General features: G+C 26.7%; 1 protein-coding gene across 4 annotated transcripts in view; it reads right to left on the bottom strand.

Moving 5' to 3' along the window:
• The window catches only part of LOC127281853 (growth factor receptor-bound protein 14-like), a 438,976-nt gene that overhangs the window by 362,398 nt on the left and 57,038 nt on the right, over positions 1-19,540 (bottom strand). Inside the window, exon 2 of one of the 4 annotated variants that reach the window (XM_051305805.1) lies at positions 18,888-19,155. The exons of 2 other annotated variants lie outside the window; for them this stretch is intronic. In XM_051305805.1, the coding sequence (XP_051161762.1) occupies positions 18,888-18,936 (49 nt within the window). In that variant the 5' untranslated portion in view covers positions 18,937-19,155. The remainder of the gene's footprint in view (positions 1-18,887; positions 19,156-19,540) is intronic. One more of the 4 variants, XM_051305806.1, reaches the window with a different exon arrangement.

Raw genomic sequence — 19,540 nt, 5'->3', positions numbered from 1 at the left:
GAATATTAACGAATTTTCCCGATGGAAAGCAATTTACTGTAACAACAACAACAAAGAGAAAAGAAAGAAGAAAAAAATATAGATGTACTTTTAAAACAATGTTAGCATCACAGGTGTATATCTACAAAAAAAAAATTCTAAATTCCTTGAAAATTGTCTTCAATTTGCGTCGACAAAAAAATATTTCAATTTTTCTACAAAAAAAAGAATTTTTTTTTATATAATCATTGAGAAAATAATTATAATAATTGATATTGAAACAAAAACCCCCTAATCAAGAAATTAGAAGGGGCAAAAAGAAGATATATGCAAATGTTAAAGCCCTTGAATTTAGAGATCAAGGATCACAAAAGTGACCGACAGATGAAATTAATAAGAGTTTGATTATTGTGTGTGTGTTCCCCTTCAAACACGATCATTCCCAAGGCTGATATTAAGTCTCTTATATATACAATATCTATCTATATATATATATATGTTAGTATAGGTTTACCGCCTTCTCGACACGTTGAACATCGTCTTCGACCGCGACCTCAATCAGGTTTCAACTATTTGGGTCAGTTCGAAACTCCTATGTCTAGCGGAAGCCGCCAAAAGATGATTCTCAACTTTGCAATATAGTTTTCATATCTTGATTTTGTTTGTCCAAAAATATGCTAATCAAGGGACATATATCGAATCACTTTCAAAAAATTATTTATAGCAAAAGAATAAAATTTCAATTTCAAAATCTTATTTTAAGATACGTTTTTACTTAAATTCAGCTTAATTTTAGACTATTTAGTATATAAATAAACTGCTAAAAAAAATTAGAAGTTATTTTAAAAAAATTTGAAATAATTTTCTATTCTTTTCTTAAGGGTACCTTAGCCTCGTAACATAACCTCAAACTAAAAACTGATTTTTCACAAAACAGGATGAACAAAATTATGATAAACAAAATTTTAGGTTATGTTTACGATTTTTGGAGTAAAAATGTACAAAGATTTTGATTTAACATAATTAAAAATAAACGTTTAATTAAGGTAGAACAAATAAACATAACCTAAAAAGTTTATCGTAGGGTCCCTTACACATTATTATTTAACAACAAATTTTTGCGTAAAATTATTTGCAATCTTTTCGCAAAAATCAAGTTTTATTTGTTAAAAAACCATTTTTTTGAGTTTATTAGGCTTAAATTTTTATGGTGTTTCCACACTGAAAAAAAAAGATTTTGCTTTTTCTGCAGCGAATGAAAATTTAATTTAATTATTCACGTATTGCTTTACAGAATAAATCAAATTCAAAATCTTCAACGATTCTCTCAAGTTGATTATGGATTCAGTGATACGAAATTATCCTCTAAAATCATGTAATAGTCATTACCATATACAATATCATAATCTGATTAAAATTAAACTAATTTTCCACAAAACTGATATATTGTATTAACGAACTAAAATTTAATATATATGAAAACATAAATTACAAATGTAAATGCTATAATAATAATAATAATGTATGGAGACATAAAATATGAAATTGCTGACAAGAAACTATAATACTAGAATTTCGATATTATAATGAAATTTTTAGTCCTTTTTTTTTTAACGAGTAAAAACGGTTAAATCAAAATCATATTTACGATGAGCGGCACTGACCCTATTCCTGAACTTCCGTTTTCATTAACTTTTTTTAAATACCTTTTTAAAAAAGAAACTTGGTAAATGAGAAAAATCGTCGTTAAAGTTTCAAAGTGTATATATACAGCCCCAACTAAGAAAACGAACGATACTAATATTAATAAATCACTTGGCCGTGTTTCGCCAAGGACCAGCTGTGAAGGCACATTTTCAGAACCTCATTTTTATGACTGTCCAAAAGCACGGAGGTCCTTGGTCGGTAAAGAGTAAAAGAGTAAAAGAGAGAGAGAGAGGATTATTCTCTAGCGCTAGCCTTTCTTTCCTCCCCCCTCCCTACTTACTATAACCCCCTCCCCCCTCCATACCATCTAAAGTACAATTTCCTTAGATATTGTATGTATATATGCGGATCGACTTGCGACTTTGCTTCATCCAAAGAAGGCTCAGCCTCCTGACCCCTCAACGTCTAGACACTCACTCCAATTTGACGCAATAAATTGCTAATGCGAGAGAGAGGGACGAGGCTCTTTGCCGGAGACAGAAAGAAGAAAGCGAAAAACATTGTCGAAAGGGTCTCGCTTGAAATCGTCGTTTATCCCAAGTTATTCACCCACGTTAGTATCATGGAAATTTTCAAATCTGACGACGACCACCACCACCAAAACTCTTCACAAAACTTATATATTTCTTTACTTCAATTTTTCCAAACTGTTCTCGGAACAAACTTTTTTTTTTTTTTAAATGAACATCCTTTAAACCAAATCTTCCGATTTCAAATTGAAATGATTTTCTCTTTTTTGTCATTTCATTTTCCTCAATTTGTGTTTCCTTCTTTTTTTTCTCTCTTTAAACTTCCTTGGTGGCGACCTACCGCATCACTCTCATTATTATGGTGTCTCGTGTGACGAGAAGATAAACCAAGATATCAGTAGTTACGATCATTAACGATAAGACACGTTCTGATTATAAAAATTACAACAAAAGAAATGGATCTTATTTTTCGACAAAATCAATAAAAAAAAAAAAATTGTAAACCACTGAAAAGATTTTCATTTCAAAAATTAAATTTGAAAATTAGAAAAACTGATTTTGTACTATTTAGTCTAGTTTCTTACCAAATAATATGAAAAATTAGTATGGATCATATAAACGTTATTTTGCCCCGTAACATAACCTCAAACTTAAAAATAATTCTTTACAGAACTAAAATGGCTATTATGTTAAATAAAAAGTCGAGCAAACAAAAATTGTGACAAAACGAAAATTCGACTAAATAAAAATTCTGTAAAGTGAATATTCGATTATATAAAAATTATGTAATATAAAAAAATCGGTTTAATGAAAATTCTGCAAAATAATAATTCGGATAAATAAAATTCGGCTCAATGAAAATTCTGCAAAGTAATAATTCGGCTCAATAAAAATACTACAAAGTAAATTTGGCTCAATGAAAATTCTAGAAAGCAAAAATTTGGATAAATAAAATTCGGCTCAATGAAAATTCTACAAAGTAATAATTCGGCTCAATGAAAATACTGCAAAATAATAATTTGGCTCAATGAAAATACTGCAAAGTAATAATTCGGATAAATAAAAATTCTGCAAAGTAATAATTCGGCTCAATGAAAATACTGCAAAGTAATAATTCGGATAAATAAAAATTCTGCAAAGTAATAATTCGGCTCAATGAAAATACTGCAAAGTAATAATTCAGCTCAATGAAAATTCTACAAACTAATAATTTGGCTCAATGAAAATTCTACAAAGTAATAATTCGGATAAATAAAATTCGGCTCAATGAAAATTCTGCAAAGTAATAATTCGGCTCAATGAAAATACTGCAAAGTAATAATTCGGCTCAATGAAAATTCTACAAACTAATAATTCGGCTCAATGAAAATTCTACAAAGTAATAATTTGGATAAATAAAATTCGGCTCAATGAAAATTCTGCAAAGTAATAATTCGGCTCAATGAAAATACTGCAAAGTAATAATTCGGCTCAATGAAAATACTGCAAAGTAATAATTTGGCTCAATGAAAATACTGCAAAGTAATAATTCGGCTCAATGAAAATACTGCAAAGTAATAATTTGGCTCAATGAAAATTATACAAAGTAATAATTCGGATAAATAAAAATTCTGCAAAGTAATAATTCAGCTCAATGGAAATTCTACAAACTAATAATTCGGCTCAATGAAAATTCTACAAAGTAATAATTCGGATAAATAAAATTCGGCTCAATGAAAATTCTGCAAAGTAATAATTCGGCTCAATGAAAATACTGCAAAGTAATAATTCGGCTCAATGAAAATTCTACAAACTAATAATTCGGCTCAAGGAAAATTCTACAAAGTAATAATTCGGCTCAATGAAAATTCTACAAAGTAATAATTCGGATAAATAAAATTCGGCACAGTGAAAATTCTACAAACTAATAATTCGGCTCAATGAAAATTCTACAAAGTAATAATTCGGCTCAATGAAAATTCTACAAAGTAATAATTCGGATAAATAAAATTCGGCTCAGTGAAAATTCTACAAAGTAATAATTCGGCTCAATAAAAATTCTATAAAGCAATAATTCGGTTTAATGAAAATTCTGCAAAACAATAATACGGATAAATAAAATTCGGCTCAATGAAAATTAAATCTAATAAAGTTCTAACGATTTTTAGAGCTTAATAATCCATCTCTTTGAAATAAAAAAATCTTTCAGTGCAGTAAAAATTAGTCAATTAAAAAAAAAGAGGTTTTCACTATTTTCCCAAGCGAGTGAAGGACAGAATCATTAAAGAATCAAAGAAAGTTAATATAAGTACAATATAATTGGCATTAGAGAGATTCCTCGAATCTGACACTCATTTCTGTCAATGTGTCAATTAAAAAGAAAAAAAAAAGATTTAGAATTTACGTCGTTTTCTTCCTTGTCAATGTATGGACACAAAATATATATATATATATATATATACGTGAAAACCAGGATATATAAACTTTATAAGTTTAACGTATCGTGTGAACCATTGCGCGCCGAGAAACGTCCTAACGACGTAGTCTCGATTAGCCTTGGCCTACTATATATATATCAACACAAAGTCTATTCCAGCACCTACTAACACAATTTTAATGCTGTTTACTATATTTTTCTCAAACAACAAGAGTCTTGTCGATGATCAAGGATCATGAAAGTATAATAACAATATATACACACCAAAAGAGATTATCAGAAAGAAAAGACTATTTTGCGATCTATTCTTTAAAAACATCCGGAAGGCGACACTAATTTAAATATAAATATTTTATATAATAGAACTCAAATTTGATTCATTCAATTTTTATCAGTGTCCATTATGAAAATAGTAGACAACAATAAGTAATGTTCATTAAAATTTCAATTCGAAATATTATAACAGAAAATTGAATAAACAGCTGAATAGAAAGGAAAATAATAACTGAATTAAATTTAATTTTCAATAAAGGGTTAATTAACTTTTGTAGAAAATTGTTTTTGATCTGAATAATAGGAGAAAAATATTTCGTCTCGACAACAAAAAATTTGGTTGGGCCAAACCAATTTTGTTGACATTTAAAAAGCAATTTGGTTAACTAAACCCAAAATTTTGATTGTTTTTTGTTGGCATAAAAATATTTGCTCATCTCAACCAAATTTTTTTGTATTAAAATTTTTATATTCTACCTTATTTTTCTTCAATTTAACTTTTTTATTATTTTTTTTATTTATTATCAAAATGTTTAATTTATATTTATCAAATGCTTCTGTTAAAAAATATCACTGGTTTGTTTAAAAATGTTCAATAAAGTAATTTTTTGGCCTAACTAAATTTCCAAAGTAGAAAATACCTAATTTATTATATTTAAAAAAACATTCCTTCCCTCAAAACGAACGAAGAAGATACTAATTTTCACTTTTTCTGTCTCACACCTGTAAACTTTTTTCCTCACTTCCGAAATGTTATATTGACTGCATGATAAATGCGAAGGTTTGTTGGCGTGAAAAACATGATTTGTAGTTTGCACACTCTGATGAAAACTCGCATGTTTCTTCACGTGAAGCTGATAACTATTGATTTACCGGCTCATCGCAATGAATCTTTAATTAACTAACGAGTCTGTGGTCATTAGCCCTCCTCCTCCTCTCTTTAAAGTTCCCTCTTCAGTTTCTCTCTCTCTATCTCTCTCTCTTCGTCTGACCTTACATTTCTCACTATTGCAGCCCGTTACGGACCACTCGGTCGTAAAAGGACACTTGCGATGAGTCTCGGAAAGCCAATCGACTTTGTCTTCAAACCACAAATGAGAATACTGGGATTATTTCTGAAAGCGAGGAAACGAAACTAGAGAATCGCTATATATACACACACACACATATACAATGTCTCCTTGGAGCAAATTGTTTTTTACGATAACGAGAGAGAAAACGATAGAAATTGAAATCATTTTCGAAATTCTCCAACAATGTCAACTTGAATTTTAAAATTATGTCTAGAATTCTCAATTTTATTTTCTATATATAACAATACAAATTGAGAATGGATTACATTGGAAATTTTCGCATATAATTAAAAATAAGAATTTTGGTTAAAATTTTCATTTTTTATTTTTCTATTCTAAAAAATTGACAAAAATTTTCAAGAAATTATAATTTTTTCCGAATTTTCATATGTATAGAAATTATTAATTAGAATTTTTAAGACGCTGATTTTTTCATTTGTCCGAAATTGCAAACAACCGAACCATCAATCGGCAGAAATATTTTGGCGCGATTTTAAAATTTTACAAATTAGAAATTATCAAAAATAAAATTGTTATTGATAAATTTTAAAAAGAGGACCAAAATCTTTCTGTCGATTATTTAATCGGACATTTGCAATTTCAAATAAATAGAAATTCGGCTTTTTAAAAATTTGTACAAATAAAACTTTGGACAATTAAAAATTCGAGCAAATAAAAATTCGGCTTTTTAAAAATTCCGACAAATAAAACTTCAGGTAAATAAAAATTCGACTTTTTAAAAATTCCTACAAATAAAACTTTGGACAATTAAAAATTCGGCTTTTTAAAAATTCCTACAAATAAAACTTCGGGTAAATAAAAATTCGACTTTTTAAAAATTCCTACAAACAAAACTTTGGATAATTAAAAATTCGGGCAAATAAAAATTCGGCTGTTTAAAAATTCCTACAAATAAAACTTTGGACAATTAAAAATTCGGGCAAATAAAAATTCGGCTGTTTAAAAATTCCTACAAATAAAACTTCGGGCAAATAAAAATTCGACTTTTTAAAAATTCCTACAAATAAAACTTCGGGTAAATAAAAATTCGACTTTTTAAAAATTCCTACAAACAAAACTTTGGATAATTAAAAATTCGGGCAAATAAAAATTCGACTTTTTAAAAATTCGTACAAATAAAACTTTGGACAATTAAAAATTCGGGCAAATAAAAATTCGGCTTTTTAAAAATTCGTACAAATAAAACTTCGGGTAAATAAAAATTCGACTTTTTAAAAATTCCTACAAATAAAACTTCGGGCAAATAAAAATTCGGAAAATCGAAAGTTTTGACATTTAAAAATTCGAATAACATCAAATTCGCGCAATTAGATGAGAATTCCGCAAAATTAAAAATTCAATTATACTGTAAATCGAAAGGTATTAATTTAATACCAACTTTAGGTACTAAATTGTCATTTGGTTCTATTTTGACACCTGAAATCGGTACTATTTTAGTACCTTCTTTTTATACAGTGATAAATTCAAATTGTTTTGAAATAAAAAATTGTGTACAGCAAAATTCTAACAAAAATTCGTTTAGGAAAAAAATTCTATCAAAATGCTAATTTGAAAAATGAAAATTCATCTAAAAAAATAATTATACCTGATAAAAATAAAAAATACAAAACTTCCTCAGCAGAAGAGAAAGAAAATAAAAAAAAAATGATTTTTTATGGAATAATGCAAAAAAAAAGAACGAAATCTTAATCCTATGGAAATTAGATATATATCAAACGAAATTGAAAATCAAACAGAAGTACTATTTTTCATCCATTGTGTGGGACAATTTTTGAAGAAATCACCTCATTTTAGTCTAGACTGAAGACATCAGAGCATAATATACACTTTGGTGGGCAAGATACGATGTACTGATCGATGTCGTTACGTCTGAGCTTGACACAGACCCTCCGGGTAGGTAACAAAGTGAAGAAAGACTCTCTTTTCAGCTCTAGATGTGAAGAAGAAAGAAGAAGAAAAAAAAAGAGAGTTTGAGCAAAAAAAAAAAAAAGAAAAAAAAACAGAAAAAAAAACCTTGGAAAAGAATCGAAGAACGTAAAGGAGTTGCGAAGGAACCTTTGAAACGAACTCTCGGAGTATAGAGAAACCTTCTACTCTCGAACACAGAAGATTTAAAAGTGGATCTTACTCTTTTTTTAACCCCCCCCCCCCTTCCTCGTTTTATCCCTCTCCTGTTTTTCGATCCTTGACGTCTATTCCTATTCCAATAGCAGTTGAGTTCCTCCATACACGCGTTGTTATAAAAGGGGGTGGGTGGTCGCACAATTGCCAGGACATTGTTGACATTCCGTTCGCGCAATAGAAGTAAAGTTTGTCCGCAAGTGAAAATTGCCGAGGCAACGTCATTACTAATAGAGAACCGTAAAGATGAGGGGGGGGGGGGAAGAGGGATAAAAACCATTGGAACGCGATACTCTCAACACATTACACCTGAATTGCTTTTTCTCTTATATAGAAGCATAAAGAAAATTTAAGAATTTTAATGTTCACCTTTTTTTCAAACTAAATTAATTACAAATTACTAAGTAACTAATTGTTGGTAAAATTTCGGTAAAAAAAAAAGTAACTATTTTCGTTTTTATTTTCAAATTTTACATGGCCTTAAATGATAATTATTTCAAATTAAGGCCATGTAAAATTTTTTTTCAAAACTAATTATTTCCGATAAAATCTGAATATCATCGCATATCAATATAATCAAAAAAATATATCAAGATTTCCAGCAATTAAGACGAAGATGCATTTTCCAACTGATAAGGGGGATTAAAACTACCATTCACTGAAATTACCACTATCTGTAACGATCATATAATATCATAAACGACCGGTAATTGAAATTGCCGGTAATAATTTATGGTTAACTACCATTGTTTACAACAAAACTGAATATACGACTTCCATCAAAATTTGAAACTACTAATTGTAACTCTCCAATTTGAAAACAAAATTTAAAACTCCAATTATTACAAAAAATAGAAATTATCTTAATTTGAAAAGTAAGTAACTTTAATCCATGAACATTTCCAGTCTAATGTCATATAGAAATTCATTTTTTGATGAGCGGTTATGAAAATGAAAAAAAAAAAAAAAAAATGTATTGGGCACTATAAGTTAAACTCTCGCTTAAGTCTGGCTTACATTACTAAAAGCCAACGGCCAGACCGAGGGTTGTAATCAAGAGCCATAACCTGATATCACTACCTGCCGATCTGCCACACGGATTAAATGGACGGCACGCGGTTTATATGGATGGCACTATCTTCCAACGTCTCTTTCTCTCTCTCACTCTCTTTTACTTTCTCTCTTCCTCCTTTTTCTCTCCTTTACTCTCTTCTATCTATCAATCACGCTTGTATATATATGCAATCCAGAATCGCTCATTATTTTCCTCCCTTTTAACCCTGAGAGACGTTACTCATCCAGTCATTCAAGGAGAATGAAATTCATAGAAGGAAGCTCATAAACTAAAAAATCCACATTCATCCACTTTTTTCAAGCTACACCGAAAAAAAAATCCTCTTGTTTCAAGAGGATTCCTCTTATTTCAATGCATATTTTCCTCTAGTACATACTGCAAAAGGATGTCCTCTAGGTTTAAGAGGATTGTCCTCTATGTAAAATTATTCCTCTTAATTTATACTCTTATTTTAGGATACTCGTATTTTAAGAGGAAAAGATCATCTTAAAAAGAATTCTAAAATTATAAAAATGCAATCATCTAATTTGTATGTCATAGATATAATCTATAAAATTAAAAGGAATAAAATTTGTTATTCCATGATTTACATCTATTTGAGTATAAATAAATTGAAATTGATTTTAATTTTTTTTGAATAAATCAACTAAATCTATTTTTGATAATTTTTTTTTTATGCGCAAAACATGTAATTCATTGAATTTGAAAAATTATTTTAAAGAAAATTTTCAAATAAAATTAAAATAAATAAAAATCGTAATAAAATAAATTTTTAAATAGCATAATCTCAAAATTATTTAAATTTTCTTAAAAATTACTTTTAAAAATTTCTTTTACCTTCAAAAATAAGCACGTATTGAGTAAGTTGCAACTCTATCAAGATATTTAAAAGATTATTATTCATTTTTGGTTTATTCCCATTTTTTCACACAGAAGTCGCATGAGCGACTTTTTATGGGAAATCCTCTTAGAGAATTTAGAGGAATATTCTTAAACATATAGAAGATTATTCTAAATTCTAAGAGTATTATTTTTATTCTAAAAAGATTATTCTGAATATATAAGAGGAATGCTCTAGAATAGTCCTTTTCTTTCGATCCTCTTGAAATTAGAGGAAAATATTCTCATTTAAAGAGTAATACTCTTGTTTTAAGAATAAAATTCAAGAGGATTCTGTAAGAGGAATTTTCCTCTGAATACAAGAATATTTTTTTTTTCGGTGTGATTTAATAAAAGTGAATTTCAACAAATTCAGAAAACTAACTGTAAACTATACTAAATTTATCGAAAAGTACCTTTGATTTTTTTATAATCTAGATTTTTCCAACCTTTACACTGAAAAAAAAAATTTATTTGATTCAAATAATCGATTACTTGACTGTTATAAAATAAATATTTATTTATATCAAATTAATTATTATTTCCCTGTAAAAAATTAACTACTGGGGCAGTACAGCGCCAGTACTACCAGTAGTATTGGTACCAGTACCGCGCCAGTAGTGAACTTTGGTAATTTTTGGTATAGGGTTGAGTTAATTTGTTTCAAATACAGAAATTAATGGTTCAAATACAGTTTATATTTAATTCAAATAAAAAATTATTTGCTTCAAGTAAATATTTATTTGATAATTAGTCAAGTAATCGAGTATTTAAATCAAATAAATTTTTTTTTTATTGCAATTATTATTATTATTTTACATTAAACACTCTAAAAAAAGTAATCTTGATTCTAGCGAATTCCTCTTAATTTGACGCATATTTTCCTCTTTTATATTGTATCAAAAGTAATAGTCTTCACTTGAGAGGATTTTCCTCTCGCATATAATTTGACAATTATGGTTATAAACTGATAAAGAAAATTACTTAAATTAATTAATAGATTTGTTTATTTATTTAACTTTAATTCAATGTTTTTGACATCAGAACCTCAAAAAAATTGTTTTGTTTTATTATTAGTCACCAAAGAATAAAAATATTCTACATTCAAGTGGAATACTTTTGTTTTAAGAGGAAAAATTGAGACGATATTAGAAGAGGATTTTTCCTCTAAATATGAGATTACTTTTTTCAGTGTGAAACTAATTTTTTTTTTTTAAAGTAACAAAAAAAAACTATAATCGGTTACTTGACTATTATCAAATAAATATTTATTTGTATCAAATAAATATTTATTTGTATCAAATAATTTAGAATCAAATAAACTATTTTTTAAACCAATAATTTCTGCCTTTGAAACAAATATAAAAATCCGAAGTTTGTTTTTAAAAATTCGATACTTTTCCAGTACTTTTGACAAAATTCCCTGTCATTTACCCTGACCTGTGGCAGTCCTATTTTTTTTCTTTCATTCTTTTTAATTCCTTAATTAGTAGTAATATTATTTTAATAAAAAAAAAACTCTTAAAAATTACAAAAAAATAAAAAGAAATCCTAAACTTTTTGCAGAAAGTTGTGAATTTAAAAAAACAGATTTAAACGTCACGTCTGACTAAAACTAAACGGATCTACTGCACGACGATGTAAACACACAAATGCCTCTTCATTTGAGATTTAAAAGGAGTAGAGAATTAGATATTTTCAAACAAACTCAAAATAAATTTATATTTTCATGTTAAAAAAAAGAAAATTCCTGAGATTTTTGTTGTCTTAGGGAAATAATGGAGGAACAACTCCATAATATAATATATATATAGAAGAACTACAACTGTTAATGGAATGAAATATGAAAGCCACTTTGCACTTGAATTTTGCTGTGTCACTGTTTATAATTCAAAACATATATAGACTCATCTAATAAGCTTCAATCTGCAAAGAATGTTATTCACAATTTACCATTCGAATTTCACTCAGCTGTTTAGTTCGAAAGAATGTTCTAATCGATTTTTGTTGTCTTTATTGTTTTCTTGAACCTCATAAATCACATTGTGTTGGACAAGTGGAAATAAAAAAAAATTAACAGTTAAATTAAGGTAACAGTTATTTATCTGATTATCAATCAAGATGCTGAATAGACATCTGGGATTCAGTGATTGAAGGTATATATATATATACTTTTTTTTCCAACTGAAAAGTTGGCCTAGTTCCTATCGGGATTTGTCATCAAAACGAAAACATTAATAGTATCCGCATTGCGGTTATTCAATGACCCCTATGACAATGCCAACTACTCACTTTTTTTACACTGATTTTCGCTTTATTATACACATATATATGCAAAACGTTTTTTAAAGGTTTAGTTTGAAAAAAATGTTCCTTCTTTCTAGAAATGGATTTTTGTTTCAATATGAAAAATAGTATTCTAAATCAAAATTATGTTGCGTTTTTGTAAGAAAATAGTATTTTTCCGGATTCATCGAAAGGATCTGGGTAATAACTGTTTCGCCATGTTGTCTCATGAGCACGTTCACGATACAACTTTTGTCGAATCAGCTAATACTTTGCCTCTTCAATAAAATCTGACTCGTAGAAATTTTCTGCAAGTAATGTGTTCAATATATATGTGAACTTGAATAAGATTAAAATTACAGTGTCATAATTTATGACTACTACATTACTAAAAAAAAAAAAATAAAATAAAAATAATATAAAAATAATTTTTAAATCACGTTTTATAAATTTATAATCATGTTAAATGTCAGTTTACTAAATTTTAATATACTATTTTTTTTTTTCAACTCTTTGTAGAAGTTTCAAAGCGCAAACGAAGTAGATATGCAACTATTCAAAAACAGTTTCCTTTCCTGGGTTTCAATTTTCACCATGAAATAGATGAAAGAGGCATTTAAATACAGTAGAGGCATACATTTCACTTGATTTACGTGGAAGTCGCGACTTGAAGAATATTCAACTTGCAATCAGTCTATTCAATGTATAAAGATAGAGAAAATATACTAAAAAATATTTTAATATTTACAAAAAAAAAACATTTTTTAATTTCCAAAATTAAGGAAACAAAATTTTTTAATCTAAAGTGCAACAATATAATAGACACAGAAAATTTCAAATACTATTATACAATTTACCGATGAATACACTGAAAAAAATAATTGACTATTATACAGAAACTAAAAATTTACTTAGAACAGCGAAAGGTTTCACTATACTAGGAAAAATTTTACTTGTTTCAGTTAAACCTTTCGTTATCACAGAAAATTAAAAGGCATTAAAATAAGCTGCAACGCTTATTATTTTAATCCATTTTGGTATTAAAATAAGCAAAATTGGATTAAAATAATAAGCGTTGCAGCTTATTTTAATGCCTTTTAATTTTCTGTGATTCTAGTAAAATCTTTCGCTGTTTTAGGTAAATATTTTTTTCCCTGTATCAAATAAATATGAACTTGAATTTTTGAATTAAATAAATTGTATTCGAACCAATAATTTCTGTACTATTTGAAACGAATACAATCATAATAATTATTTGATATATTTTATTTTACAATATGTCAAGTAACAGATTATTTGAATCGAATATATTTTTTTTTCCAGTGTATTATAAAACAATTGAGAAAAATTGGGAGGAAAAAATTGTTTCATTTTCTGATTATACGTGACTGCAGTCACATAAACTGCTTTTTGAAAGTATTACACTGTTTACCATTTCGCGAACATTCAACTTTATATATCCAGACTGTTCGAGAAATTGCCCCACACACACAAATACACACGTGAAACAGATGAGTCATTGCAACTTGATTTTGAAATAACCGTATAATAATCGAATAAATGAAGTTCACTGACATAATAAATATTTTCTTAACACAAAATATGAAATAAATATTGACATTATATTATACAAAATTATATCAGAAAGAAAAAATATTGAAGAAAATTACAATACCAGGAAAATTCCAACATCATCATAATGATAAATTTTTAATAAAGAATTCGAAAAAAGGAAAAACAGAAAATGAAGAAGTAAACGCGTGAAGATTTTCGGACCATTTTTTTTTTTTTTTTTAATTACAAAATATGACAAAATATTCTGACCAGATCTTAAATATGAATTTATATACAAACATGTAAAAACATGTGTATGTGTCCTATATATATATATATACATGTGCGTAATGCGACACTGAAAGCTTTATATTAGTCGTTATACTGCCTGCGGCTAGAAACTGGACAGAGCTGGGGCAATCTCGTTGTTGTTTACACAGCCGGAAACAACACACGATTAATACCAAAGTTAATATACCACGTGAGCCTAGATTAGCCTATAGCGCCATACAATTTAAAAATAGAAAAACTTTTTATATCAATTAATGCACAATGCTACAATTTCGAAAAAAAATTAATATCCACTAAAAGCAAAATTTTTAAAAAATTACTGATTCAAATTTATTAATTTATTAATTTAATTTTTAATTAATTATTATTATTTATTTATAAATTATTTATTTATTTATTTATTTACAAGTATTATTTATATTTTTCTCCATTTAAAAAGTCTCAAGGACCATGTTTTTTATTTATCTCAAGACTTTTATAAAAAAATATTTTTCCTAATAAACTGTGCCACATTTTAATTGCTGTATACAGTTTTTTTTTTATTTCGATTTTTTCTAAAATACTTTATTAAATAAATATATATTTTCTGTGTTTTTTACGAGACGACCTACCTAATACGAAAATCAGAAAAAAAAGTGTAAACACTTATCCACTTATCGTACAACAAAAAAGTAATAAAGATCGAAAAGGATATATCAAGTGCGAAAATTACAATATACAACAGACAATACAAAAATTTAAATAGAGAAGAGAAAAACGATATATTAAAAACAAAAAATCAAATATGAGAAAAAATAAAGCAAACCTTTCGCTCATGACAAGATGACGATGGTCTTTATATATATAAAATCTTTTGGAATGTAATTGTCCTTAAATGATTATTCAGAGATGAGCATTTAACCTATAGGTTAGAACCTCGTATAACCTTTATTTTTTTTTCTCCTTCTTCTCCTTCTCGTAATAAAAATTATAATAATTTATAAGATCACTCGATGAAGACTCTATGACCCACATTATGACGCGTTAAAAATAAATTTCCGTTTCGAAAAATAATCCATCAATTCTAATTTTAGCAATTCTGTTTTTTTTACAAGAAAAATAAAATTTATTATTTAAAAAAAAAAGAAAACAATAATACCCATATGGACCATTATCGTTCGAAATTTATCTATATATATATATGTGACGTTATAGAGAGAATTATATTCATTTTCATTTGAATTGAGACTAGAATGAATCTTGTATAACATAATACAATGTGTATTCAGTTTCACTGGATCGTTCTAAATTTAAATAGAAATTCTGCGAATCTATTATCTAGAATGGTAAGCAATTTTATTGTACCACATATATTTACAATAATATCGCCCCCACTGATTCACAATACATAATGGAAAAAAATAATATTGAAAAAAATTTATTTCATTCAAATAATCGACTATTATCAAAAAAATAATATATCGAAAAATAAATTATTCATTCAAATACAAAAATTCAACAAAAATTATAATTTATAAAAAATCGATCCCAATTATAGGTTTTTTTTTACAATAATAAACTTTCCCTGTTTCTTAATTTTGTATATATAATTTTTTTTAAACACATATTCCGTGTTTATTCATTATATCACTGAGGAGTAAAATTTCAATGGAACTCGATTGAAAACAAATATAAAGTGAGAATGAGAATTGCACTCGAAACACATCATATCGTTCGTTTGAAAACAAATGAACGGACAAGGTGCACAAATGATGGGGAGCAGATGGTGAATTATCGCATCCTCACGTGCACATCATTTTTTTTTTTTCAACCTTCAAAGCCATTTCAATTTCTATTGAAAAACTGAATAGAATTTTGTTGATAATGTCAGATACAGATGGGGAGAGGAGGGGGGGGGGGGGGGGAATAGAGAAATAATTGTGTTCAAAAACAACATGATTCGTGTGTTCAAAAAAACAAACCCACAAACATGTGAAACTAATGATCATATATAGGAGCAGGTGAGAAATTATCACAACGTTTTTATACGCACAATATACAATTTCAAAAATAAATATATCTCTTACATAAAGTAAGTGAAAAAAAGAAAATAAGTGATAGTAAAAAAGGTCTAATTATCCTTAAGTGAAAAAATTCATTAAATATTATCTAATGATTGAGCGTCATTACTGTTACCTGCATTTGTAGAACATGTGACGGGGAAAAAAAAAATGTGTTTTTAGAAAAAAAAGAACGGAAACGAAAATTGATAACAAAAATTTATTACTTGGGGAAAATGGTAAAAAAAAAAATAAATTTTTGTTAAAGCACTGGTAATTTTGAAAAAAAAAATTTCAATCGAATTAAGAAAAAAAACTGATTAAATATTTAACGTAATTGAATAAATATTCAATTATACGTCAAATATTTTCTTCAAAAAGGGTTTTTTAATACCAAATCTATAAATCAAACTTAAATTTCAAAATATGAAAATTATTTTCTTTTAATAAAAAGAAATAGGAATTTTATAAACAACTGATTGATAAGAATGTTATCAACAGGTTTCACATATATATACATGAAATAGGTAGGTACATAAAGCATATTTTTCAAATTTTGATAAAAGATAGTTTTTTTTTAGTATTATATAGTTGCCGACAAAAACAAACTCATTAGTCAACACTAACGATAAAATTTTGTTTAATTTTTATTATAATGTAATTCCTTTTTTTTGAAAACTCAATTATTTTTATTTTCACCAATTTTCAATTTTTCAACAAATTAAAAAAATGAAATTAAGAAAACAAAAATACGGTTTGAACTAAAAAAAAAAAACTTAAAATTGTCCAACAAATTTAAAAAAAGGTTTTAAATTTTAGTTGTAAGAAAAAAATTCAAAAAAATACAGCTGAAAAAATGTATTTGATTCAAATACTTGATTATTTGACTATTATCAAATAAATATTTATTTGTAACAAATAATTATTATTTAAGTAAATTAAATGTTATTTGTTTCAAATACAAAAAAATTATTGGTTCAAATACAATTTATTTACTCTCTAAATTTGAATTAGTAAAAATGTTTACTAATTTGAATTGGTGACTCACTTTTTGCTTCTGAATTAGTAAAATTTTATTAATTATTAGTAACTTTGACTAACAATTAGTAAAGTTTAACTAATTATTAGTAACTTTGACGAACAATTAGTGAAATTTAAGTAATTATTAGTAACTTTGACTAAAAATTAGTAACATTTAACTAATAATTAGTAACTTTGACTAACAATTAATAAAATTTAACTAATTATTAGTAACTTTTACTAACAATTAGTAAAATTTAACTAATTATTAGTAACTTTTACTAACAATTAGTAATTAACTAATTATTAGTAAGTATTAGTATTAGTAAGTAAGTAATTAACTAATTATTAGTTAACTAATTATTAGTAACTTTTACTAACAATTAGTAAAATTTAACTAATTATTAGTAACTTTTACTAACAATTAGTAAAATTTAACTAATTATTAGTAACTTTTACTAACATTTAGTAAAATTTAACTAATTATTAGTAACTTTTACTAACAATTAGTAAAATTTAACTAATTATTAGTAACTTTGATTAACAATTAGTAAAATTTAACTAATTATTAGTAACTTTGACTAACAATTAGTAAAATTTAACTAATTCTAAAAAGTGAGTCACTAAATTAAATTAGTAAACATTTTTACTAATTCAAATTTAGAGAGTAATTCAAATAAAAATTATTTGGTTCAAGTAAATATTTATTTGATAACAGTCAATTAATCAAGTATTTGAATCAAAAAAACAAATTTTTTCTGTGTAAATAAACTAAAATCAATGTTTATATACTAATTTTCGAAAAATTATCAACAAAATTTCATTCCAGTTTCTGAATTTCTAAACAGGGTGTCTACTAAAAATCTGAATTAAAATTCCAGGACTTTTTCAGGACTTTCCAGGACAAATTTCTTATTTTTCCAGGACATTAAATTGAATGACCTTAAGGAATAAAAAAATTTTTAGTTTAACTATTGTTTTCAGAAATTATCAAAAAAGTAATTAATCACTTAAGTAAATTTTCATTTTACTTATTTCATGAATTTTTTTTAACTTGATTGACAAAATTATAAATTTTTGAAAATTTAAAAGCAAAATATAAAAAATTCAAGGACAAAAATTAAAATTCCAGGACTTTCAAGGACATTCCAGGACATTTTTTCAAATTCCAGGACATTTCCAGGACTTCCAGGACTAGTAGATACCCTGCTAAATTTCTTTCCCTGAATTTTTTAATTAAAATTCAAACATTTTTCAACCAAATTCTTTCAACCAGTGAAACACAAAAATAGAGAATTCCTATTGAAAATAAAAAAATCTTTCACACAGACAGAAAAATATTATCTTCTAATAAATATTTGTCAAAGAAATAGAAAATCCCAAAAGCACTGATATAAGAAACAAAAAAAAAAGATTTTGCGAAAAAGAACCAAAAAATAAGAAAACTACTATTGTGAAGAAATCGAAAACAATATATATATATAACGTGAACGATGGGCTTTTGGACAAAATATTTGTATCCTCCAATAGAGCCCTTGTACTCTGATAAGTATTATACAAGCGTTCACGAATCAATGTGCAAAACACATAAGCACATGCATGTTTAAATTATCAACCATGTGTTAGTGTATAAATGGAAGCAAGGGGATATAAAATATTCCAATATACTGAAAGTATACTCACGGTGGTGCGTGGAGTAATTGTTGTTGTTCGACAAGAGTCTGTAATCCATGTTGGCGGCTCTCAAATCGTCACGTTCACTCTGATTCACTCATGAAAATGTCCCGTTGAATAGAGTTTTGTTATATTGAGATTTGTTTCAATTTTCAACCAAATGACCGTCGCACAAAAAAAATGTTTGATTCTCAACGATCAATTAATCACAACGATCGATGAACTTGTTTTTTTTTTTTTTTTTTAACGATCAACTACCACGAAAATGTGAGAACACCTATTTTTTATTATATGCAAAATTAACATACCAAAATGGCTTCTCAAAAAATTTTCTAATTCAATAATTGAGAACAAAAAATATTCTCTCCGAGGAAAATAAAAAGGAAAGTCCACTTTTTTTATATTATAGATAAAATTTCGACTGTTTCACGATTAAAATATAATTCTTCGAAAGATGGGGATTTAAGATTGTGACATAAATCTTCAATGTTGATAAATATTAGATGACGCGAAATTCAGCTGAACTTACCGTGATGAGATCCAGCTGGCTCTCGCATTATAATTTACTGGTAACTAAACACGACAAATGAGTAATTCAATGATGTTAAAAGATGAGATTGAGACACAAATTTATAATATACAATAAAAATGATTTTTCAAAA

The sequence above is a fragment of the Leptopilina boulardi genome, unplaced genomic scaffold (assembly GCF_019393585.1).
Source record: "Leptopilina boulardi isolate dan_hultmark-lab unplaced genomic scaffold, ZJU_Lbou_2.1 LbouV2_278, whole genome shotgun sequence".
Classification (NCBI taxonomy): Eukaryota; Metazoa; Arthropoda; class Insecta; order Hymenoptera; family Figitidae; genus Leptopilina; species Leptopilina boulardi.
This window is presented reverse-complemented; position numbering and strand designations above follow the sequence as displayed.